This window comes from Arvicanthis niloticus, chromosome 20 (assembly GCF_011762505.2).
Source record: "Arvicanthis niloticus isolate mArvNil1 chromosome 20, mArvNil1.pat.X, whole genome shotgun sequence".
Taxonomy (NCBI): Eukaryota; Metazoa; Chordata; class Mammalia; order Rodentia; family Muridae; genus Arvicanthis; species Arvicanthis niloticus.
Window position 1 is genome coordinate 52,121,707 of NC_047677.1, and position 25,295 is coordinate 52,147,001.

Consider the following 25,295-nt stretch of genomic DNA (forward strand, 5'->3'; position numbering starts at 1 on the left):
GTTCTATCTCTGAGTAGCAAGTTCTTCTTTTTAAATGGCAATAGAGACTACTTCATTGGAATTCTGGTATATTCTGAAGATGAACTAAGAATCCAGATACGTGGACTGAACCACGACTGGATTCTTCAATTTTCCTTTGGTATCAAGCCACTGTTAGACTAGTTGGACCACAACCTGCAAGCCATTCTAATAATTCTACTTTCTACATATACAGAGATTCATTTTATCAGTTCTGTTCATCTGGAAAACCTTCACTAATACTGCTGTTGTTTTTTCACCTTACCACTGTGGAAGTTGTGCCAGCTAACAACAGTGCTCCATACTGTTTGTTACATGTTTCCTGCTTTTCTCCCAGGCTTTTCTCATACTTACCAGGTGAGAAGTACCAGCAGTTTTTCTGAACTCAGCATGAAGCCACGGGGGGGGGGGGGGGGACCCAAAAACCTTGTTTCCTAAAATGTCTTTAATTCTTAATATTCTGAGCACCCTTCCACTTGTAGGACAGATTAATAATTCCACTGCAAGTTGAGTAATGGGCTATGCATGCTATCTACCTTGATTCTAGGAGGAAGAAAAAGTGCCTACTGAGTGCTGTGAGGGGAGCTCAGACAACTTCCGAAATGCAGACCTGATTCAATGCCCAGGAAAGGGAGGACCTGGCAGCTGCGCAGTGCAAGCTGGGATGGTGGGTCCTTTCTGGGCCTGGGTGGGAAGACAGACTTGTAAGGTATTGGAGGTCAGACAAAGTGCTACTGAAATGCAAATCCCCTGAAGATCCGGAAAAGGTCTAGCTGTAGACTGGAAGTTCGGGCCAGAACCACTCAACTGTTTACCTCCTGCAAGCTTAAACCCTATGGGAGATGCTCATGTCACTCAAGAGACACTGGCCAATCAGACCCTCCAGACAGACCTGCCAGTCAAAGAGAAGGAAGGTTCTTCCGGGTGCGAAGAGGCTTGTTCGACTTAGTTACTGAGAGGTTTGCTGTGCTATCCTCTGATACCGGCTGCTGGGTGCTGTGAGGCGCAATCAGGAAAGTTCTGAAGTGGCAACATGGTGAGCACAGGGTCACTGCTAACTGTGGGAAGGATCAAGGGGATAAGCATCGGGAGCTCTTGTGTTGGGTCTTTCCCGAGTGTATATGGGAACCAGCTGCCATAGCTACCACCTGTGAGGTCCCTTGTGGTTGGTCCTAACCACTCCCTGTACCCAGCTGTAGACTCTCAATAATTTCACTGTCGGGGCTGCATCTGTGCTGAACATTTTGTGAGTGGAAGCATACTTGGCTGGATGCCAAACTCAGAGAACCCTTGTTTATACATATTCTGTTGTAGAATTTCACATTAAGGTGTAAGCCCCACTTGGAGTTAATCTTGTGGAAGTTCCATCTAATGTTTTAGCTTGCAATCCAGTATTAAACTCTGGTGTGAAAGAGTAGAATTGAAGATGTAAAGGATTTACTATTGCTTAGGAGATAGTAAGTCACACCGAGTAGAATTTAGCTGAGGAAGGACTGCCTGTAAAATACCCAATGGATAAGTAGTACGCTAACCAGGTCTGTTAGAGATGAGAGTGTTAGGATACACATGTGTTCACCAGGATTGTCCAGAAATATGGCTCCTAATCATAAGAAAGAAAACAACCCTGATACACAACCATCCACTAGGCTCATCACCATTATCAGAGAGCTATAACAAGCTGCTTAATGTGGCATTACAGGATCACAATCAACATTATGGCCTGGTGTGCCACAAAGATTCAGTTTTCTTCTTGAGAAAAGCATGGTTCTGCCTTGTGGGCAGGATGACACTTGGGGATAACCATTTGAAATGGTAAAGAAGCACCACTGTGTTGACTGTTGGCCTGATCAAGCTAGGCTTTCCCTGAGGTCCCATTTATGGAGAGTGACATAGCTCCTTCTGAAACCCAGAAACATACTTGGCAGAGCCAGTTAAAGTCTGGGGCCTAGGCCTTGGGGGGTTTTCCCTAAAGCCCTGAGGTAGAGAGATTAAAACAGAATTCCTTCTCTAAAATCAGGAATATGCTTAGGAGAGCTGGTAATGGTCTGGGGCCAGCACCTTTGGGAGGGGTTGCTTCAGATTTTGAGAACACAACTCTTCCCACCACATGTGGTTGTGGCTATCAGTCCCAAGGCCACTATAGGCTTGGACAGGAATGTTTTTGAAATGTCCCTGTGCAGCACTGTTTGATTAGAATCTTCCTGAATGTATCCTTTCTGCTGATTTTGTAATGTCTTTTATTTCCTACCATATAAGTAGTACAGAAGATGTATAGTGTCAGGGATTGGTGCTTGCCAATGGTATCAGTCTCAACTTGGGCCAGTTTATTGGTTGGCCATTCCCTCAGTCTCTGCTCCATCTCTGTCCCTGCATTTCTTGTAGACAGGACAAATTTTGGATCAAAAGTTTTGTTAGTGGGTTGATGTCCTTATAGTTCCACTGTGGGTCCTGCCTGGCTACAAAAAGTGGCCATTTCAGGTCGATGTACTCATTGCTAGGAGTCTCAGCTAAAGTCACCCCCATAGACTCCTGGGTAGCTTCACCCATCCCAGATCCAAGTCCTAGTGATGGCACCCCCACTTGCCAGTCACTCATTTCCAATCATTCTCTTGGCCCTATGGCCCTCTTGTCTCTCCCCCCAAATAATTCTGAATCCCCACATTCCCCTTCCCATCCCCTCTCCCACCTAGTCTTCTCTGTCCATCTGCCTCCTATAACTATTTTCTTCCCCCTTCTAAATGAAATTCAAGCTTCCTTCTTGGGCCTTTCTTCTTGGTTAGCTTCTTTGGGTCTGTGGAATATAGTTTGTGAATCCTGTACTTTATGATAATATCCACTCTTAAGTGAGTACATACTATGCATGTTCTTTTGGGTCTCAGTTACCTCATTCAGGACGATATTTTCTAGTTCCATCTTGTTGTCTTCAAAATTTCTTGTTTTTAATAGCTGAGTAGTATTCCATTGTGTAAATGAACCACATTTTTTGTATGTGTTCTTTGGTTGATGGGCATCTGGGTTTCCAGCTTCTGCCTATTATGAATAAAGCTTCTATGAACATAGTGGAGTACATGTCCTTATGAAGTATCTTTTAGCTATGTGGCCAGGAGGTGCATAGGTGGGTTTTCAGGTAGAACTATTACCAGTTTTCTGAGCAACCACCAGATAGATATGCAGAGTCATTATACAGGTTTGTACTCCCAGCAGCAATGGAGAAGTATTCCCCTTCCTCCATATCCCCACCAGTATGTGCTGTCTCTTGAGTTTCTTTTTTATCTTGGCCAATTTGTTGTTTGTGAGATGGAATAATTGTCGTTTTGATGTGCATTTCTTCAATGACTTAGGAAGTTGAACATTTATGTGCTTCTTGGACATTCAAGATTCCTGTGTTGAGAATTCTCTATTTAGGTCTATATCCCATTTTTTAAATTGAGTTATTTGGGTTGTTGGTGTCCAACTTTTTGAGTTCTTTATATATTCTGGATATTAGTCCTTTGTCAGATGTAGTGTTGTTGAAGATCTTTTCCCAGTCTGTAGACTGCCCTTATGTCCTATTGACAATGTCCTTTGCCTTACAAAAGATTTTCAATTTCATCAGTTCCCATTTAACAACTGTTGATCTTAGTGCCTGATCTACTGGTGTTCTGTTCAGGAAGTTGTGTCCTGTACCAGTTTATAAATGATATCTTCACTGGTGAAATCAGCCAGTTTAAACCACATTACATTAAAGGGCAGTTTATTGAGAAGCTGCTGTTAGGAAAGTTTACTGGTTCCAAGGACCAAGCTCAGGGAAGTCCCCATAGAAAGGGAGAGAGAAGAGAAAGAATAGAAGCGAGAGGAGGAAGACCAAAATGCCTAGAAAGGGAACAGCCTCTGGGAGGAAGGGCAGCCTAGTCCTTGAGCTGGATAGGGGACAGGCAATGCCAGGTAGGGACTGAGGGATCCTGGGAGAACCTGGATGCCAGGTCTGCTTTGTTATGGAAAATATATACCTCACTCCCTTGTACCAGGGTCTGAAATGAAACACCAAAATATTGTAAGCTATTTCCCAATTTCTCTTCTGTTAGATTTAGTGTATCTGGATTTATGTTGAGGTCTTTGATCCACTTGGAATTGAGTTTTGTGCACAGTGATAAATATAGATCTATTTGCGTTCTTCTACATGCAGATAGATGTACAGTTAGACCAGAAACAATTTATTGAAGATGCTTTCTTTTTTCTACTGTATGATTTTGCCTTCTTGTGAAAAAGTCAAGTTTCCATAGTTGTGTGGGTTTATTTTAGGGTCTTTGATTCAATTTCATCGATAATCTTGTCTGTTTCTATTCCAATACCACACAGTTTTTATTACTGTTGTTCTGTAGTACAGCTTGAAATCAGGGATGATGATACCTACAGAAGTTCTTTTATTATACAGCATTGTTTTAGGTATCCTGTAACTTCTTAGTTACATTTTTTTTTTGTTTAGTTTCTGTCTTAATGACCTGTGCATTGGTGAGAGTGAGGTGTTGATGTCTCCCACTATTAATGTGTATGGTTCAATTTGACATTTAAGCTTCAGTAATGTTTCTTTTACAAAAGTGGCTGCCTTTGTCTTTAGAGAATAAATTTTCAAAATTGAGATGGCATTTTGGTGGATTTTTCCTTTGATGTATATGAAATGTCCTTCTCCATCTCTTTTGATAACTTTAGGTTGAAAGTCTATTTAATTAGAAATTAGAATGGCTACTTAAGCTTGTTTCCCCCCCCTCCCCCCCCCCTCCCCCCGGTCTGTTTGCTTGGAAAACATTTTTTCCAGCCCTTTACTCAAGGTCATAACTATCTTTGTTGTAGAGGTGTGTTTCTTGCATACAGCAAAGTGGTGGATCCTGTTTTCACATCCATTCTGTTAGCCTGTGTCTTTTTACTATTGAATAGAGTCCATTGATGTTTAAAGATATTAATAAGCAATGAGTTTTAGTTCACTTTTTTTTTTTTAATGTTGGTGGTTGGCTTTTGTTTTGTTGTTTGTTTATTTTGAGAGAGAGAGAGTGTGAGAGAGAGAGAGAGAGAGAGAGAACTCTTCTTTTGCATTTGCTGTGCAATTATTTCTTTGGGATTCAGGGATAGTTTAATATCTGAAAATCCATCAATATAATCCACCATATAAAGAAACTTAAAAGAAAAAAATCACATGATCCTTTTATTAGATGCTGAAAAAGCCTTCGACAAAATTCAGTGCCCCTTCATGCTAAAAATGTGAAAGAGATCAGGAATATATGGCACATACATAAACATAATGAAAGCAATTTCCAGCAAGCCAGTAGCCAGCCTCAAGCTAAATGGAGAAAAACTAAAAGCAAATTCACTAAAATCAAGATAAGACAAGGCTGCCCACTTTATTCCCTATCTATTTTATTCAATATGGTATTTGAAGTTCTATCCAAGGTAATAATGTTATTTAAATTTGGTTTTGTCATGGAATATTTCTAAGGGGCTTAGAGGAGGAATGACAAACTGCTTTGGAATTTCTGGAATGCAGCACACTTTTTAGCACAGCCATGATGCTTGTACCTTGGTGAGGTGTGACCTGGAGGACCATGTCTACTGAGCACTTCATGCAGTTATAGAGTTTTGCTCTGCTTGTTGCCCTCATATTTTTCTTAATCTAAGAAATGTATGAAAATTCTATGGGGGAATTCAACCCCTCACCATGCAGCATCATTGGCACTTGTAATAGTAAAGGTTGATCTCCTTTAGGCGTCGGTGCTAGAGCAGATTAATTATTCAGTCATCACTCTAGGAAAGATGTTAGAAATGTAGAATTTTCAGCAATAACCACTACCTTTAGAAAGTATTTGGAAAAACCAAATTGTTAGTTAAGCTAGGTTAAGATTTTTTTTACTACTGGCTCTGATATAAAAAACTTCAGGAACAATTTGAACTTGAGAAATGGAGGGAAGGACTTTTTATGGTCTAGGATTAAGAACAATGTCAGCACTGGCTGATGATGTGGACTGTCACTGAGGCTGGACTGGTGATAATGGATTTCCTTTTTTTTTTTTCCCTGTTTCACTCCAGCTTAAAGGTTTTGTTTTTTTGTTTTTGTTTTATTAAGTAAAACTGTAGCTGTCTTCAGACACCCCATAAGAGGGCATCAGATCTCATTATAGATAGTTGTGAGCCACCATGTGGTTGCTGGGATTTGAACTCAAGACCTCTGGAAGAGCAGTCAGTGTTCTTAACCGCTGAGCCATCTCACCAGCCTGATGATGATTTCTTATACCCAGTTTTATCCTCAGCTTCCTGATATGATTTAGTAAGAATTGCTGATCATAGATATTCATTCTGACAATTTAAAATAGATATTACCTATTTTTATATACAAGTTTAGGTTTTGTGCTTTTAAAATGATTATTGTCAGATTATTTTTAAAGCTAAATAATACAATACTTAATCCTTTCTTTATAAATGCAAATTGCTGCCTGCCATTAAGGGAAATTGGCTGAGTAATCTACTTTGCTTGCTCACTCTTTTGTTAATCTATAACAAGTTGCCTGGTTATGAAGGTATGTGGGTTCTTGGGAGTAATTTGTTTTCTTACTTGTACTTTCCTAATGTTTTTTTCTCATAACTTATTGGGGGAACATACTCTTTTTTTCGTCATGCACTAGAAGAAAACTAGAACATAATCACATTGTAAATTTATACTGCTTGAAAGGTTTTGCTGGGATAAATAAGCTATGAGAGAAACTGTTGAAGAGATACTTAAAAAGCGGCCACAGTCAAGCCAACTATCTAAGCTGCAATGGCTCTGCCTAGCCCAGTCGCCATGTTCTGTGGCCAAAGGCCACGTGTGCACTGCAGCTAGTAACAGCAGGCCAGAAAACACAAGCCCTGCCACCCACGAGACGCCAGCGTGGGAGATGGCTCTGCCAATCTCCCAGGTGGTCTCCACAAGGCTGGGTATTGCCCAGACCACCCCACCATCCATGTGGGCCCAGTAAGAAAATGAGACGCTAATGCTAAAACATTAATCAAAGGCTTTATATGTTTGGTAATGATCAATAAGATGCCCATACAATCAGAGGTGTAACCCAATACCCAACCTAGATATATCAACTCCCTTTGACTGCTAGAGACAAGCAAACGTCCATCTCCATGTCCCCCTCTCTCCTTCTCCGGTCTCCTAGCTCCCTCCTCTTCCTTCTCCTCACTCCTCCTCTTCCTCTCCTTACTCCTCCCACCTTAGCTCCCCCTACAAGAAACAATAAAGTTGTTGGAACCTTGCTTTAAAACTGTACATATGTATATATGTAAAGTTTGTATGTGAATGTGTTGGAACTTTGTTCACTCCATCAAATCTGTATGTTTGTATAAGTATAAAGCTTGTGTGTGCATGGTTGTTGGCACTTGCCCTATCCTCCAACTTGTGTATGTATGTATATATGTATATGTGTATGTGTGTATATATGCATATATGGGTAAATGTGTATAGTGCATATGTGTATATGTGAAATGCTTGGAGGTTGCTTGTTGGAACTTTGTTCCATCCATGACATATGTGTGTACATGTGTATATGTGTATATTTGCATATGTGTGCATATTTGCATGTGTGAAATGCTTCGAGCCTGCTTATTGGAACTTTGCTCCATCCATTCAATGTGTAAATGTGTATATGTCTGCCCATCTATCTGTTTGTCTTCCTGTCTCTATATATGTATATTTGCATATATGTATTTATGTTTGATGTTATTAGAATCTTCATTTTGCTTCAATTTCTCCATGTATGCGTGTGTAAGAATTTTTTCTCTTTTCTTTCTCACTGGCCCCTAAGCATTAAAAAGTTCAGAGGTGGTTTTCTTTTCTTTTTTTTTTTTTTCTTTTTTTTTTCTTTTTTCTTTTTTTTTCCTAGCCACAACAAGTAGTGCCAAGTTCTATTGCTTCAGGCTTTGTTCCCTCAGAGAAAAATCTGCTGAGTAATTTCTCTAATCACTGGCTGTCATAACCAGCAGCCCCCATTGCTTGCTATCTGGCCAACCCCCTTCAGCTCCTCTTAGTACTGACCACCATCTGTTGCTTATATTGGTTTACTCTCTCATAATTGTCAAAGCTGGTCCATTCTGGAGGAATGGAGGTAGAGTGAGGGTATGATTTGTGTGAGGGGGTGCTGGGAAGAGAAGGGTGCTTATTGAGATGTAAATGAATAAATAAGTAAATTAATAAAAAGAAGAGTGTTTTGGTGGATAGAATAGTCTGAGCTGACATCTGTGGTCTCTTAGGGTCTGCAAGACATCTGTCTGGAGCCTTCTGGCTTTTTGTGTCTCTGTTGAGAAGTCAGGTGCAATTCTGATAGGTCTGCATTTATATGTTTCTTGTCTCTTTTCTTTTGCAGCTTTTAATATTCTGTCTTTGCTCTGTACATTTACTGTTTTGGTTTTATTTGGTAGGAAGATGTTCTTTTCTGGTCCAGTCTCTTTGGTGTTCTGTAACTTTCATGTACATTTATAGCCATCTCTTTGTTTAGGTAAGGAAATTTTCTACTATGATTTTGTTGAAAATATTTTCTGGACCTATGATCTGAGTATTTTCTCCTTCTTCTCTATCTCTTCACTCAGGGTGATACTTTCTAGTTCTGTCCATTTGCCTGCAAAGCTCATGATGTCCTCATTCTTGATAGCTGAATAGTATTCAGTTGTATCAATCAACCATGTTTTCTTTATCCATTTCTCCTTTGTGGGAGACCTGGGTTGTTTCCAACTTTTGACTATCACAGATAAGGCTGCTATGAACACAGTGGAGAACGCGCCTCTGTGGTGTAGTGGAGCGTCTATTTTCAATTTTTTGAGGAACCTCCAGATTGATTTCCAGAGTGGTTATACTAGTTTACAATCCCACTAGCAAAAGTCACATAATCATCTCATTAGATGCTGAAAAGGCATTTGACAAAATACAACACCCCTTCATATTAGGAAATCAAGAATTCAAGGCCCATACCTAACATAATAAAAGCATATACAGCAAACCAACAGCTAATAAATATCAAACTAAATGGAAAGGTATTCTTTTCCTCTTTAAAGGCTTCTACAAGTTAATTGTTTTTTCTTGTATTTCTTTAAGGGATTTGTTTATTTTCTCTCTCTTTTTAAGATTTATTTATTTTTATGTATATGAGTACAATGTAGCTGTCTTCAGACACACCAGAAGAGTGCATTGGATCCCATTACAGATGGTTGTGAGCCACCACGGGGTTGCTGGGAATTGAACCCAAGACTTCTGGAAAAGCAGTCAGTGCTTTTAACTGCTGAGCCATCTCACCAGCCCTCTTTGAAGGCTTCTATCATCTTCATATAATGAGATTTAAGGTCATTTTCTTGCCTCTGCAGGTGTGTCAGGATATGCAGGGCTTGCTACAGAAGGATAGCTGGGTTTTTGATGATACTTAGTGCCCTGGCTTTTATTGATTGTGTTCCTCTGCTGGCATTTAGCCATTTGGTTGTCTCTGTTGTTGCCTGTCCTGGTAGGCCCTGGTGATAGCAAGCCTCTTGAGACTGCAGGTAGGGCTAATAGTCCCTAATGGTAGCAGGCCTTTGGTTGTCCTGGGTGGCAGCAAACCCCCAGAGAGGTAGGCTGAGCTGTTGCGCAGGGAGTGGAGTGTGCAGATCCCAGAATCAAAGTAATTTAACAGCTGAGTAATAGTTCATTATATAAATGTACCACATTTTCTTTATCTGTTCTTCAGTTGAGAGAAATCTAGCTTGTTTTCAGTTTCTACCTAGAATTATTAAAGGACCTATGAATGTAGTTGAGCAAGTGTCTTTGTGATAGGATGGAATGTATTTTGGGTATATGCCCAAGAGGTATAGCTGGGTCTTGAAGTAGACAAATTCTCAGTTCTAGGGATGTCAGGTGTGCTATTAAGTTGCTAGTAAGAGATTGCTCTAATTTTTTTTAATGTATACACCTAGTGTTGTCAACAGTTAACAGTTGACATAATAACCCTATTATCACTACTTTCTTTGTGTCCCATAAGTTTGAAAATGTTGTATATTCATTTTCATTGAATTCTAGAAAGTCTTTAATATTCTTTTCATTTATTTCTGTCTTCATCTTTAAAATTGTTTTTAATTTCTATCTTCACCCATTCTTTATTCTGTGGAGAGTTGTATAGTTTCCATGAGTTTCTCAGCTTTCTGATGTTTCTGTTGTTTGTGCTTTGTAGGTTTCATCTGTGGTGCTCTGATAGGACACAGGGAGTTATTTCAATTGTCTTGTGTCTTTCAAGACTTGCATTGTATTCAATTATGCCATTCATTTTGGAGAAAGTTCCATATGTTGCTGAGAATAGGGTATACTCTTTTGCGTTTTGGAGGATTGTTCTGGAAATATCAGTTGGGTGGATTTGTTTTTTAAAGTGGAAAATTTCTTTGTTTAGTCTTTGTCTGGAGGACCTGTTCATTGGTGAGAGAGATTGAAGTCTACAACAATCAGTGTGTAAGGATAAATGTATGGCAGAAATATTTTTTTTCAAGGGTGGGAGCTCTTATATTTAGGTCATAGATGTTAAAAATTGAAATATTATTTTGGTAAACCTTTATTTTAAATATATAGAATCCTTACCTATCTCTTTTGATTATTTTTTGTCTATTTAGCTAGATATTAAAATGGCTATACAAGCTTAATTCTTAGGTCCGTTTGCTTGGAATAACTTTTTCCAACCCTGTACCTTGAGGTAAGTATTCTTGATGTTGAACTGTATTTCTTACATGTAATAGAAGGATGGATTCCATTTTAGCATCCATTCCGTTCACCTGTGTCTGTTTATTGGTGAATTAAGGTCATTGATATTGAGAGGTATCAATGAACAGTGATTTTTAATTCTTGATATTTTGTTGCTGTTGGATGTGGTGTTGGTGGTGGTGGTGGTAGTTGTGGTGGTGTTGTTATATGTGTGAGTGGGGTGTGTGTGCGTGCGTGCATGCTTTCTTTCTTTTGGTTTTGCTGGTAATGTGAAATTACTTATTTCATGTGGTTCATGTTTGTAGTTAACCACCTTGGGTTGGAAGTTTTTCTTCTAGCACCTTGGGTAGGGCTGTATTTGTAAACAGATAGTATTTAATTTAACATTATCATGGAATATCTTATTTTTTTCACTCATAGTGATTGAAATATTTTGCCTATAGTAATCTCAGCTAGCATCTGTAGTTTCTTAGAGTGTGCAGCACATGTGTCCAAGCTTTTCTGGCTTTTAGAGTATTGAAAAGACAGGTATAATTCAAATAGGTCTGCAAATATGTTATTTGGTTTATTTTGTTTTCCTGTTTCAGTTTTATATTATTTCTTTGTTCTGAGTGTTTAGTATTTTGATTATTACATGGCAATGGGACTTTCTTTTCTGGACCAATCCATTTAGTATTTTGTATGCTTCTTGTACCTTTATAGGCATCTTATTCTTTCTTTAGGTGAGGAAAATTTCCTTTTATGAACTTATTGAAAGTCTTTTATGCACCTTTGAGCTGATACTCTTCTCTTTTCTCTATTCCTATTATTTGTAGTTTTTGTCCCAGCATTCCTGGATGTTTTGTGCCTGTAAGTTTTAAGATCTAACATTTCTGTTGACTGATGTATCCATTTCTTCTGTTGTGTCTTCAATTACTGAGATTCTTTCATTTCTATTTTGTGGTTGAACCGTGTTTCTGTAGTTCTTTGTTGCAGTTCTAAAATTTTCATTTCCAGGATTCTCTCAGTTTCTACTTTCTTTATTGCTTCTATTTCCACTCTTAGACCTTAAACAATTTCATGTTTTTCTTTGAATTATTTACTTTTTCTTGTTTTGTTTTTTTTTTTTTTCTCTCATTGTTTGATTTCATTTTCCTTGATTTCATTACAGGATTTACACATTTCCTCCTTCGGGACCTCTATCATCTTCATATATTGGTTTTAAGGTCTTTTTGTTTTCAGCTCTGTTGGAATATTCAGGGCTTCCTGCATTAGAATAGCTTGGCTCTGTTGGTGGTATATTTCCCTGGCTGTTAGTGATTATGTTCCTATGCTGGTGTGTAGGATCTGTGTTTGAGGTGAATATAAGTCTAGGTGCTGATTTCTGGGGTTTGTCTTGTTATGGTGGGAGTTTTCTTCCTGAGTTTCTTTTCAGTCTCTGGATTTTCAGAGAGTCTGTTGGCTTAGTGTTGCCTTTTTTACCCATCTGCTTACCAGGTGTGTTCAAGGACAAATGTTTGTGGGTGTTGTAACCTGGAGTAAGGGGAGACCATGGAAATATGATCATAGCAATGCAAAAGAGAAGGGAAATGTGAGGCTGCCTCTGGTGTTCTAGTCCAGTGCTAGTAACCACTGTTAAAATTGAATCTGGGGTAACAGATAGTGGGGTAGGTCTTTGGACAGACTTGTTGGTTTTCTGGCAAGTGGGACATATGCTTAGCAAGCCTGTCTGCCCATAACACTTGATTCAGACACAGATGAGGAAGTAAGAGAAGGGCAGGTGTGGATGGTTTGTGATATCTGCAAGTGGCATGAAAAGGAGCAGAGGAAGCTTCCTTTGGTATTCTGTTCTAGGGTTAAGGGCAACTGTGAGAATTGGGTCTGGGATATCAGGTAGTGTGGTAGGTTTTTTGACAGTGTACTGAGTCTCCTAGCAGGCATGGCCTATTGGTTGAGAAAGGGCTGTCTGTCTGTAGTTGAGGACTCAGACACAGATGAGTCTGGAAGAGAAGAACAGATGGGGATGGTCTGTAGTATCTAGAGGGGGTATGGAAGGAGGAGAGGAAGCTGATCACTAGAGCAAACCTTGAGTATTGGGTCTCAAGTAACAGAGAATGTGGAAGGTCTGGAGGCATCCTACCTAATACCATACCCAACATCTTAATACTGAGGCATTAGGTTCCCAGTGTTCATTTATTTACTTCTATATTTATTTAACTTTTTGTTTTTATTAATCTTTGAAAGACTTTTTGTTTATTGGATAAAAAGTACTATCTGGACTGGGCAGGTCACTGAGCAAATATTCTTTTTGGGTTTGACCTGAGCTCATATACTAATACCCAACCCAAGTTGGGAGGCACATAACCACCTGCTACTCCAGATCGAGGGGATTTGATGCCCTATTTTCTGGTGTTTCATGTGTGCTCACATGGAAAAAGTCTCTCTCACACAGACAAACATGCTTAGAAAGATTTGTTTTCAAAAGTGCTTATGAGTTGTAAAGCTGTTTAGGTGTACAATACAAATACACAGGGGTTTTTTTGGATTTTTGTTTGTTTGTTTGTTTTTCGAGACAGGGTTTCTCTGTGTAGCCCTGGCTGTCCTGGAACTCACTCTGTAGACCAGGCTGGCCTCAAACTCAGAAATCCACCTGCTTCTGCCCCTCTGCCCCTCTGCCCCTCTGCCCCCCTGCGCCTCTGCCCCCCTGCGCCTCTGCTCCCCTTCGCCTCTGCCCCCCTGCGCCTCTGCCTCTGCCCCTCTGCCTCTGCCCCTCTGCCTCTGCCCCTCTGCCTCTGCCCCTCTGCCTCTGCCTCCTGCCTCCTGCCTCCTGCCTCCTGCCTCCTGCCTCCTGCCTCCTGCCTCCTGCCTCCTGCCTCCTGCCTCCTGCCTCCTGCCTCCTGCCTCCTGCCTCCTGCCTCCTGCCTCCTGCCTCCTGCCTCCTGCCTCCTGCCTCCTGCCTCCTGCCTCCTGCCTCCTGCCTCCTGCCTCCTGCCTCCTGCCTCCTGCCTCCTGCCTCCTGCCTCCTGCCTCCTGCCTCCTGCCTCCTGCCTCCTGCCTCCTGCCTCCTGCCTCTGCCTCTGCCTCTGCCTCTGTTTGCACAGACTTATATCTAATCATTAGTCATTTGAAATAAAATTGTTTCTAAGTGTCCCTAGTAGACAACATCCTGTTCTTTATCGTAAGAGAATGAAATAATTTTACTAGTCCAAATCATTGACTCTGATGTTTAATCATTTGTATGCTTTATGCAAATCGCCCCAACTGCAATAGCCCTCTACCCACAATCCATTTTTTATTACTAGCAAAGGAGTAAACCAGAATGCATGGCGTGAGTGCTGGCCAGTGATTTCTTTGATTTTGGTTTTCATTATAATACTGCAAGTCTTGTTTTAACAAGTGTGTTCTATTTATAAATCTGTCTTTGTATCTTGAACCATATATGTTGTGTGATTTTATTAATTATATTCTTATTATATTGCTATTTCTCTGAAAAATGGTAGACCTTCACCTATTTTTATCTTCTGAAAATTTACTATATGATGTTATGAGTTCCTTGAGATTTTGTTTGTTTGGGGATTTTTCTGTGGAGAAATATCTTAAGTTTTCTCTTTTTTTGATCCTAAAGAATTTCCTGTCCTCATTTTTCAGCAAATCTGTGTTTTCCAGTTGTAGCAATCATCAATGTTTGCCTTTTTGCTACTTTAAGTGATTGATGTGGTTAACACATTGGTTCTGGGTTTTTAAAACATTTACTATATTATTGTCTCTGTGCTAGTTAGCTTCAATTCTCAATATTTCAGAGATTACAGTCATCTGAGGGAGCCTTAGTTGAGGGAGTGACCCATCAAAATGGCTGGTTGTTATGTCTGAGAGATTGTGTTGATTGATGATTGATGTGGGAAATCTCTTTCACTGAGGATAGCAATATCCCTAAGTAAGTGAAATAGACTCCATGAAAAATTTCTAGATATTTTGGGACAAAATGTTTTCTTACTATGCTCATACCCTGAGAAATTGAGTAAGACAGAATTAAAAAATAATGGACTGATTTCTTAAAAGCAATATTAAATCTGTTTAATGGTTATTATTAGTGACTCATTCAGGATTACAGTGAAAAAAAAGCAACAAGGGCAGAAACAAATACAATATCTGTGATTTGTTGAGAAAAACAGCACTAGGTAGTTTCAGTTGGCAGTTTGAAATTGTATAAAAAGTATCCTAAGAGTACACTCCCTCCTGCTAAGCTTTAAATTAGTAGAATAAGTAAGCAAAGTAAATCCTAGTCCCAGATAGGAACTTCATATAAAACCTACTACAACTGGGGTCTTAGCATGGTATATTCCAACCCAATTTGGAAGCTGAATTTTCCAAGATCATCCATGTTGTACTGGTTCTGGAAACAAGAAAGATGCAAAATTCAGAGTCCTGTATTGTTTCTCTGTGGTTTTTGTTCAGCATTGTTCCAGCTATCTGTGTTTGTCAGAGTCAGAACCCCAGTTTTTGTTGGTTTGTTTAAAAACTGAGTTCCTTGCATGAAGGTCTGAATATGAAGCCTGAGTTGCATTTTGGAAACACAATATGTAGAGATGCCTAAGCTATGAGGAATCTGCCATAGAGAGTTGGATATAGGAAATGGATTTACTCAAACTGATAGAAGTATGAGAGGTTGCAGGAATAGGGCCATCTAAAACCTTTGAAACTGAAGCCCCATGTGTCTGAGACAGAGCTACAGGATTTGGTGTTTGGGCTCCTGGGTTTCTTTCCTCCATCCAATCTTCCCTCACTATGAACATATTCCTCTCTATTGAAATGAATGGGAAAGGATATTTTATGCCATTGTATGCTGGAAAGATATAACTTGTTTTCTGATTTTACAAGATGTGGCAGTGAAGAGATTACTGTGAGTGCCAGAAGAGACTTTGGATATTTGAACAGCATTCAGGCTGTTCCAGACTATTAGGCTCATTGAAGTTAAACTGAATGCATTTTCATCTTGGATGACCATGACCCTGTAGTGGCCAGAGGCAGAATGTAGTAGATGGAATCAAGAAGCTCCTATGTAGGATGATGTCTTTGAACTCTTGTCTCTCTTTTGTGTCTTTGTTTAGGGACCTCATGGAAAATTTCTAGGAGCCTGTTTACGTTTTTTTATTGGGAGTGAAATTTAGGTATTTGTATATTCAACCCATTTCCTGTTTGTGTGTGTGTGTCTACTGTGTTGTTATTGACTGATCAGTCAGCTTCCTTCTCATGCTGTCATATCTTCATGACATGACAGACTCTATTGCTAAATCACATAAGATACAGTAGAAGCAATTGCTATGCAGTACTAAGTTATTTTGTTATCTTGATGTTTTTACATTTTTAGTTTTGTTGTTTTTGAAGATAAAGTTTTTCTGAGTAGCCATGCTTGATCTCTAAGTAGGTTTTACAGATGAAAAGGCTAGCTTAGAGATCTCTCCTGACTCTGTTTCCAGAATGCTGGGATTAGATATGAGTGCCAAGTCCTGCATGGCCTTCATGGAACAGTGTGACATGGTTTCCATCCCTGTAGCAGAGCCAGCAGAACTTGGGACTCCAAGAGTTTGACAGTTGCTATTCCTAAGGTGTGTTTGTAGTGTGTGTGTGTGTGTGTGTGTGTGTGTGTGTCCAGGAGTTGAGAGTGTGTCTATGTTCCTCACCAAAAATGTTAATTATTGTGACTTTCAGGACAGCCCTTAAGGCTAGGGGAAAGAGCTCTGAAAACATGAGTTCAAAAATATAACTATGTAAAATAAAAGGATGCAATATGAATTTTATAAGAACTTCACAGATGTAGAAGAGCAAAGGCAGCTTCACTATGAACCAGCTTGTCAGAAAGTAAGAAAAAAGATAAAGAGATGTAGGGAGTGGTAATTTCAGGGAGGGATCATATCCAACTAAACTTATTTTCTGTACTTACAAAGATTGGCAGATCTCTGAATTCATTTGCAGTGCTAAGAAAAAGAAAAGAAAAAAGAATGTACTTGCTGTCTTTTTGTAAGAATCAGGGGGCTATGGTTAAGGGATGCTGATTCATTGAATAATCAAAGAGGAAGCTGGGGTGGACAATTGAATTGAGATACAAATAAAAAACAAGGTGTTAGTTTGCAAAAGCTGAGCTGTCTGGTAATCTTCAGAAAGCTGTCTCCAGCCGAACATGGGCTGTCAGTTTGCATCCATGTTTTGGCTTCATTTATTTTCCTTTCCTTTCCTTTCCTTTCCTTTCCTTTCCTTTCCTTTCCTTTCCTTTCCTTTTCTTTTCTTTTCTTTTCTTTCTTCTGCTGCTCCCAAACACCCTTTCCCCAGAATCACTCTCCAAACCTAGGCTTGTCCTTAGCCTGTTGGCCAACATGCCTAGCTTTTTTTTTTCTTCTTTATATTACTGGTTCAAGAGCCCTGTATTGTATGATTTTGAACTTGTCAAGGTTGTGTTGCTGTGCTGACCTTCACCTACATTGTGGATTTTGAAATTTGACAGAAAGCATATTCTGTTTGTAGGCTGCCATATAATCATGTCCTTAATACTGCCTAGGCCTTCTGAGTTACTGGACTGTATTGTGTTCCATTCCTCCAATCCATTGTTTGTTAAGAAATATTTTAATGAGTAAGAGTATATTGCCTGTATTCATGAATATGCACTTCATGCGTGCCTGATTGGCCCTCAAAATAGTCACAGAAGATGGCCACAGAACCCCTGAAGTTGGGATAATAGATAGTTGTGAGCACATGTGTAAGTATTGGCAGTTGAGCTCAATTATTAGCAAACCAATAAGACCTCCTCTCTGCTGAGCCATCTCTGCTACTCTAAGATGCTTATTTAGGATCAACAGTACATTGGTGATATTTTCATCTGTGCACTTATAGCTATTAAAACATGCATTTCCTTTTATTAAGATGTTATTAGTGACAAGTTTAAAATGGGCCACTTGAAGTTTCTGGAAGATGAATACCAAACTGGAACAAATGTATAATTCTTTGTAGGAACATCAGTAAAAACCTCTAACTTTTTTCTATCTTTTTAATTCATTTGACTGATTTGGCAGAGGAATTAGGGTCTTACTATATTCCTCTGGCTGTCCTGGAATTCATTGCATCAACCAGGCTGGTATCCAGTTCAATGAGATAACACCTGCCTCTGCCTCTGGAATTCTGGGATCAAAGGCATGAGCCAATACACCCAATATGTCCATCATTTTTTCCTAGTTAGTAATTGTTCATACCATTTCTCTGATGTATGTTCAGTACTGTTTACTTCTCTCTCTCTCTCTCTCTCTCTCTCTCTCTCTCTCTCTCTGTGCGTGTATATCTGTCTGTCTGTTTATCTATATCGGTCTGTCTGTCTCTGTTTATTGGCATTTCTCTTTCAAGGCTATATGCTATTCAAATGGCACAGAAATGAACCTTATTATTCAATTTCCTTCTGAAATAGTTTTGTGATTACATTAGTACTTTTGTGTTGAAAAATCAGTGGGAAAGGATCAGAATTATACAGATATATTGACAGTGAGGCAAACATTGAAAGTGATATTGGCATCATGATTTGTATTGTACACCTCTATGGGATATTTTAGAATGCAGTAACTTACGATGATGTGCATGTGAACTTCACTCTTGAAGAATGGACTTTACTGGATCCTTCACAGAAGAATCTCTACAGAGATGTGATGCTGGAGACCTACAGGAATCTCACTGCTATAGGTAAGACACTGAATTTCCTTTTACTTTTCAAAATAAAGGGACAATTATTTCTTTGTTATGGATGCTGTTCTGTGATTTTAATTGAGAATAAGGAAGAATAAGGTAAATGAATCAGGTAGTTTCTAAGATTCATTGGAGATACTAACTTAAATTTTGCCTAACTTCCAATAATCTGTTATAAATTTTCTGTTATTATATTTTAGGCTACAATTGGGAAGATGACAATATTGAAAAACATTTTCAAAGTTTTAGAAGACTTGAGAGGTAATTTTCATGTGCAAGTTGGTTTGAATATGCCTCTGAAGAAATTTTAATGTTCCCTTGAAGTATTAAAGAAAAATGACAGTGTAAAAAAAGCACTGCTTTAAGTGTATCAATAAAACCATGTACCTCAATCTCAGGTATCTGATTTATGTTTGTAATGCATTGCTTCAAGAAAGAAGAGAAGGATACAATCAATGCCTTAATTGATACCAGCATTTGTATCATTAATTCATGCTGTAGAAATGGTAATCTGTTTAATCTCATACCACTTCGATACTGCAAAATGTATACACATTGGATAGTTGATAAGTATAAGTGAAAAACCTTCTAATACGAAAATAGTCCATGGTAAAGCTGGTGATGTTCATATACTTGTAGTAACGCTGCTAACTTTAAGTAAAAAGAGGATAGTTAATGAGAGGCAAGAATGTTGTTTTGGAGAAATCTTAATCCCTATACCTCATATCTGTGAGGAAGACAATGTCAACCTTTGTAAAATGCAATGTGGTACCCTTTCATTTGTTAATTCTTTTAATAGAATAGGTATATCATATGTAACAATTAATATAAGCCTTGTGAGCATAGGGATATTGAAAGAAGCAATGTACTCTTTTCTCTCTTAGTACAATTGGAAGATATGTAGTAGTCCCTACATTGAGTAAAGTCCTTAATGTCATACAAGTTTACATTTATTTGGTTTTCCAATTTTATAAGGTTCCTCCACAAACTTGCACTGCAGAAAATCCCTACAATACCAGGAATGCATACATTCTTCTGTTTGTCCTGATTCACATTGTAAATGCAGTATACAAATGTATTGTATTCCACACTGAAGAAAAATTTATGAATGTACTCAGGGTGGTAAAGCTCTGACGTTTTATAATTCTCTTTAGTGGGTGAATATTTTCATCTAGATAAAGGATGCAATAAATGTGAGCAACGTAATAAATGCAAAACAACCCATAACATATGAGAATAGCGTGAATGTAAACAAAGTGATTTCTCTTTACCATTAAAACAAATTATAAAATTAATTCATAGAGATAGAAAGACCCATCAGTGTAATGAATGCGATAAACCTTTTTCATGTGCCAATTGTCTTTGCAGGCATGAAAGAAGTCATAGTGGAGAGAAACCCTATGCATGTAATCAATGTGGTAAAGCCTTTTCATGTCATCATAGTCTCCAAATACATAAAAGAAGCCATAATGGAGAGAAACTCTATGAATGTAACCATTGTAATAAAGGCTTTCCATATCCCAGTGCTCTCCAAATACATAAAAGGACACACAGTGGAGAGAGACCCTATGAATGTAACCAATGTGGTAAAGCCTTTGCATGTCATAGTTCTCTTCAAAGGCATGAAAGAATACATACTGGTGAGAAACCTTATGAATGTAGCCAATGTGGTAAAGCCTTTACACGACATAATAGTCTCCGAATACATAAAAGAACTCATAGTGGAGAAAAACCATATGGATGTAATCAATGTGGTAAAGACTTTGTAAGTCAGAGTCGTCTTCTGGAACATAAAAGAACACATACTGGAGAGAAACCCTATGAATGTAAGCAATGTGGTAAAGCCTTTGCATGTTCCAAGAGTCTCCAAATACATCAAAGAGTACACACTGGAGAGAAACCCTATGAATGTAACCAGTGTGGTAAAGCCTTTGCATATCACAGTGTTCTCCAAACACATAAAAGAACACACACTGGAGAGAAACCCTATGAATGTAACCAGTGTGGTAAAGCCTTTGCATATCACAGTGCTCTCCAAACACATAAAAGAACACACACTGGAGAGAAACCCTATGAATGTAACCAATGTGGTAAAGCTTTTACATATCTCAGTGGTCTCCAAATACATAAAAGAACACACACTGGAGAGAAACCCTATGAATGTAAGCAATGTAGTAAAGCCTTTGCATGTAGCAGTCATTTTCAAAGGCATAAAAGAATTCATACGGGAGAGAAACCCTATTATTGTAACCAGTGTGGTAAAGCCTTTCCATATTACAGTGGTCTCCGAATACATAAAAGAACACACACTGGAGAGAAACCCTCTAAATGTAATTAATGTAGTAAAGCCTTTGCACATCATAATAGTCTCAAATACATAAAAGAACACATACTAGAGAGAAACCCTATGAATGCAACCAATGTGGTAAAACCTTTGCAAGTTACTGTGGTCTCTAAATACATAAAAGAAAACACACAAAGGAGACAAACTGTATGAATGTAATCAATGCAATAAAGCCTTTGTATAACAGAATTACCTCCTCCTATATAAAAGAACACATACTAGAAAGAAACCCTATGAATGTTATCAAAGTGGTAAAGCTGTTCTAAGTCAGAGTCATCTAGAACATAAAAGAATACATACCAGAGAGAAACCCTATGAGTGTAACTAGTGTGGTAAAATCTTTGCATGTCATTATCATCTTTGGAGGCATGAACGAATTCATACTAGAGAGAAACCGTGTGAATGTATTTAATATGGTAAGCTTTTGCACAATTATATAGTCATCATCATGAAAGAATTCAAACTGGAGAGAAATTCTGTGACTAACCAATGTGCTTTTGTGATATGGTCCACTGAGATTCAACACTACTCAAGCACCAGATCAATGTAAATGACAAGAACTTATTTCAGTCAAGGTACTACTAACTGTTCAGGGCATAGATCAAACTCAGGAGCTGAACTGTCACAAACACTCCTATACCTGAGCCAGAATTTAAAAAAAAAAAAACAAAAAAAAAACCAAACTTTTTAGCTTGAAAATCAAAAACAACTGTGCCAAGTTATATATACATTTGTCATCAATCAGGATTTAGGAATAGGGGCTGTCCTTATGTAGCTAATCTATGTCAACTGATGCAGAATATAGGTTTTACAGTCTAACTAATATCCATTAGTTGTTTTGTATTTAGGAACAGTCATTATGTTTTAAGGAACAAAAGATGAATAACATAAGCTGTGGTTAGGAAGAGTCATGTTTTGGGGAACAAAAAAAAATGGAAGCTGGAAAAAATAAAAAAAATGGAAGTCTCCATCTCCCCTAGAGCCTGGAGAGAGAAACTTAGCTTTAACCTATGATGAAATGGAGGCTGATAACAAAAAGGCAATACTTAGGACAAGTTTCTTTTGTTTCCTCCTAACGTTCACATATTATAGTCATTTTCAGTGACATAAAAGGATGTGTATTGGAGAAAACCCTACAAATGTAATCAATGTCATAAACCTTCTTCACCACGTAGTTACCTACTAATACATAAAAGAACACACACTGAGAGAAACTCTATGAATGTAACCAATGTGGTAAAGCCTTTTTATAACAGTCATCTCTTTTTTTATTTAATATTTTATTTACATTTCAGATGCCATCCCCTTTCCCCATTTCCCCTCCCTAGAGAACCCCTATCCCATTCCTCCTTTTCCTTTTTGCTTTTATACAATTTTTTTAAGTGTTAGGCAAAGCCTTTATATGTTTGGTAATGCACAATCAGAAGTGTAACCCAATACACAACCTAGATATATAAACTGTCTTTGACTGGTGGAGACACGTGGACATCTGCCTCCATGTCCCCCCTCTCTTTCTCTCTTTTCTCTCTCTCATCACCTTGCTTCTCCTCTCCTTCATGTTCTCCTCCCCTTACTCCATCTCTTCCTCTCGGTACTCCTTCCCCCTTAGCTCCTCCTACATATCACCCTTCCTGTTAACATAACACTTTTCTCTCAAAATACAATTAGAGCATAATTTCCTATTTGTACCAGTGAGGTACAAGATAGTCCTAATACCCAGTCCATCATTTTGTTGACTAACCAGAACCTCTGTCATCTCTCCTAACTAAAACACTTAGTTTTGAACCTGGCTTTTTTCTTGGCTTAGAATAAATGTCAGCTGAAAACTGTCCACTCAGATCTTTTATCTCAAAGTAAATAGCCAGGATTGGCTATGAGACTATAGGTTTTCACCCCATCAGAAATCTAGAATGGCTGAGTTAACTGAAATTATGGGAAGCACAAAGCATAGCTTCTAAAACTTAGCCAATTTATAGAGACCTCTGAACACCTGAACAGCCCCTATACTACAGAACGTTGGAGCATCAAATCTTCAGCCTTCTGGCCCAGAATCATCTGACAGACCTTAGTGATGCAGTGTTATTAAGGGCTGATTATTCTGTCTAGGCAGATATAATCAGTCGACTATTCTGTGTGTCCTTTTCTGAACAGTAATTTGTCAACACAGCCATCTCTTAATCCATAAAACAGTACACACAGAGCTACCACCCAGCAGAAGCAGCATGTGAGTGCTGCCGGCTTTTTGCCATGATTTATCCTGGGTCCACCTGGCTTAAGCAGAAGGGAGCTGATCGAGGCTGTGGTCACAGCCAATGCAGCCTGCCCCATTCACAAAGTCCACTTGAACTTCCATTACCTGAGTCAGATACTGAACAACAAAAAGCAGAGGGTCTGCATGGTGTATGTGAGAAACTCAAGAATGTTGGACAACAGAAGCATTCTAGAAGAGATAGCTCATCAAAGACTCACAGAAGAGATGCTAAATGTCCTGACAGTTCTTTGAAGACCTTGCAGACAAGCCCTATACCCTGGAGGACTATGATGTCTCTTTTGAGGGTGGCATGGTCACCATTAAGCTGAACAGGAATCTAGGGAACTACATAACCAACAAGCAGAGCCCAAAGAAGCAAATCTGGCTATCTTCTTCCTCCAGTGGCTCCAAGCACTATGACTGCACTGGGAAGAACTGGGTGTATTCCCATGATAGTGTGTCTCTGAATGAGCTGCTGGCCAGGGAGGTGACTGAAGCATTAAGAACCAAATTGGACTTGTCTTCATTGGCCTAGTCTGGAAAAAACACTTGACTGCCTGCCACATTCAAAGACATGAAAAAGTATCAGGTGAAGACCCAGCCTCCTGTAGCTGATTGGTTTTCCATCCTGCTTCTGAGGACAGTCACACTGAGTGTGACAGCCTGTGAAAAAAGTGTGTTACCTTGCCCTCTGCCCAAAAATACACACAGAAGAGAAACCCTAAGACTGTTACCAGTGTGTTAAAGACTTTGCATTTCTTAGTGTTCTCCAAATACATAAAATCAAAAGAAAACAAAAAGCATACTGGTTAGAAACCCTACAGATGTAGTCAATGTGATAAAGCCTTTTCACAACACATGTATCTATGAATACATAAAAACAAGTACTGAAGATGTGTGCCTACAGACAAGCACTGTGGGATAGCCTTTGCATGTAGCAGTAGACATTGAAATTATGAGAAAAAAGCCATACTGCAGAGAAACATCATGAATGTAGTCAGTGTGGTAAAGGTTTGCACTTCATGGTAACTTTATACAGGAATAAAACCTTTAGTGTATAATCAGTCTGTTAAAGACTGTGTATATCACACTAGGCTTTGAAGACCTGAAAGAACTTATATTAAATGGAATCTATAAATATAAAGGATTTGGTAAGATCTTCAGTTGACACTTTCACTTTTACAAGATTATGTCTATATTCAAGCACTATGACGTACTTCCTTATTTTGTTTGGACTTGTAAGCTCATATAGAAAAAAAAAAGCCCTTTAAATTTAGTGAATAAGGTAACCCTTTTATCTTTCACAATTCAATTACATGAAAATTTTCATCTAGGTGTAAAGTTTTATGTATGTGTTATTAGTGCCTTATCTTTTGTTGTAAAATAAAACATCAAAAGCAACTTAATAAAGCAATTTAATTTGGCTTATATTTCCAGAAGGATATGGGATCAGGGTGACAATGGCAATGTAACAAGTGTCACATGGCAGCTAAAGCAGGAAGTTCTGAGCTCATCAACAAGCTGAAGTATGAGGCAAAGAGTGGGAACTAGAAATTATGTGTGGATGTAAACTCACAAACCCATTCCCAGTGATATATTTCCCTCAGCAGTGCAGTATTTCTTAAATTTCTCTAAAGGAAACCACTACTTGAGAAGGACTCATTTTTCTGACTTGAAGCCTACATGCTTGCTGTCTCTTACATGAACCAATACATGATGTAGAAAAACTCTAGGTAAGCTTTCAGGCGCCTTAACACCTGAGTTAATAGAATGAATCCTTATAAAAGAAAACCATCATGTGATCTGTGTGTGTGTGTGTGTGTGTGTGTGTGTGTGTGTGTGTGTGTGTGTACACGCATGTACACACATTAATGCTGGTTCCCATGAATATTAAACTTTGGTCATCTTGTAGGAGAAATTAAAGGAAGTTGTTAAAAAACCTAACCTTGGTCCTAGGGATGAAATTATCTTAACTGCTCAGCCATGTCTCTAGCCTTGTAAATATTATAAAGACTTTATATGTCTTCATGATGTCAGGACATAGGAAAGAACTCATACAAGAGAAAAACCCTATTTTAAACAATTTGATACAGGCTTTAAACATTATATTTGTCTTCACTTTCAAGGAAAAAAAATGTGTTTTATCACTTTTCATCATAGCCTTGAAAGAAGTAAATCATTTACCATGTTGATTCAAGTGTAATGGAAGACTTATCCAATTCTTGTCCAGTTCTGCATGGCCATGGAAGGGATAGCTTTTCATG

At 38.6% G+C, this 25,295-nt stretch overlaps 1 protein-coding gene and 1 pseudogene across 1 annotated transcript; both read left to right on the forward strand.

Annotated features, from left to right (window-relative positions):
* The first annotated feature begins 943 nt into the window (after nt 1-943).
* Nucleotides 944-21,375, forward strand: LOC117724634 (uncharacterized). The gene is made up of 4 exons (XM_076916469.1): nt 944-1,054; nt 18,307-18,433; nt 18,637-18,697; nt 19,805-21,375. Exons 1-4 carry the CDS (start codon nt 1,052-1,054, stop codon nt 20,772-20,774), a joined length of 1,161 nt encoding a protein of 386 aa, XP_076772584.1. The 5' UTR covers nt 944-1,051; the 3' UTR covers nt 20,775-21,375.
* Nucleotides 21,183-23,979, forward strand: LOC117724300 (frataxin, mitochondrial pseudogene; annotated as a pseudogene).
* Nucleotides 23,980-25,295: the final 1,316 nt, after the last annotated feature.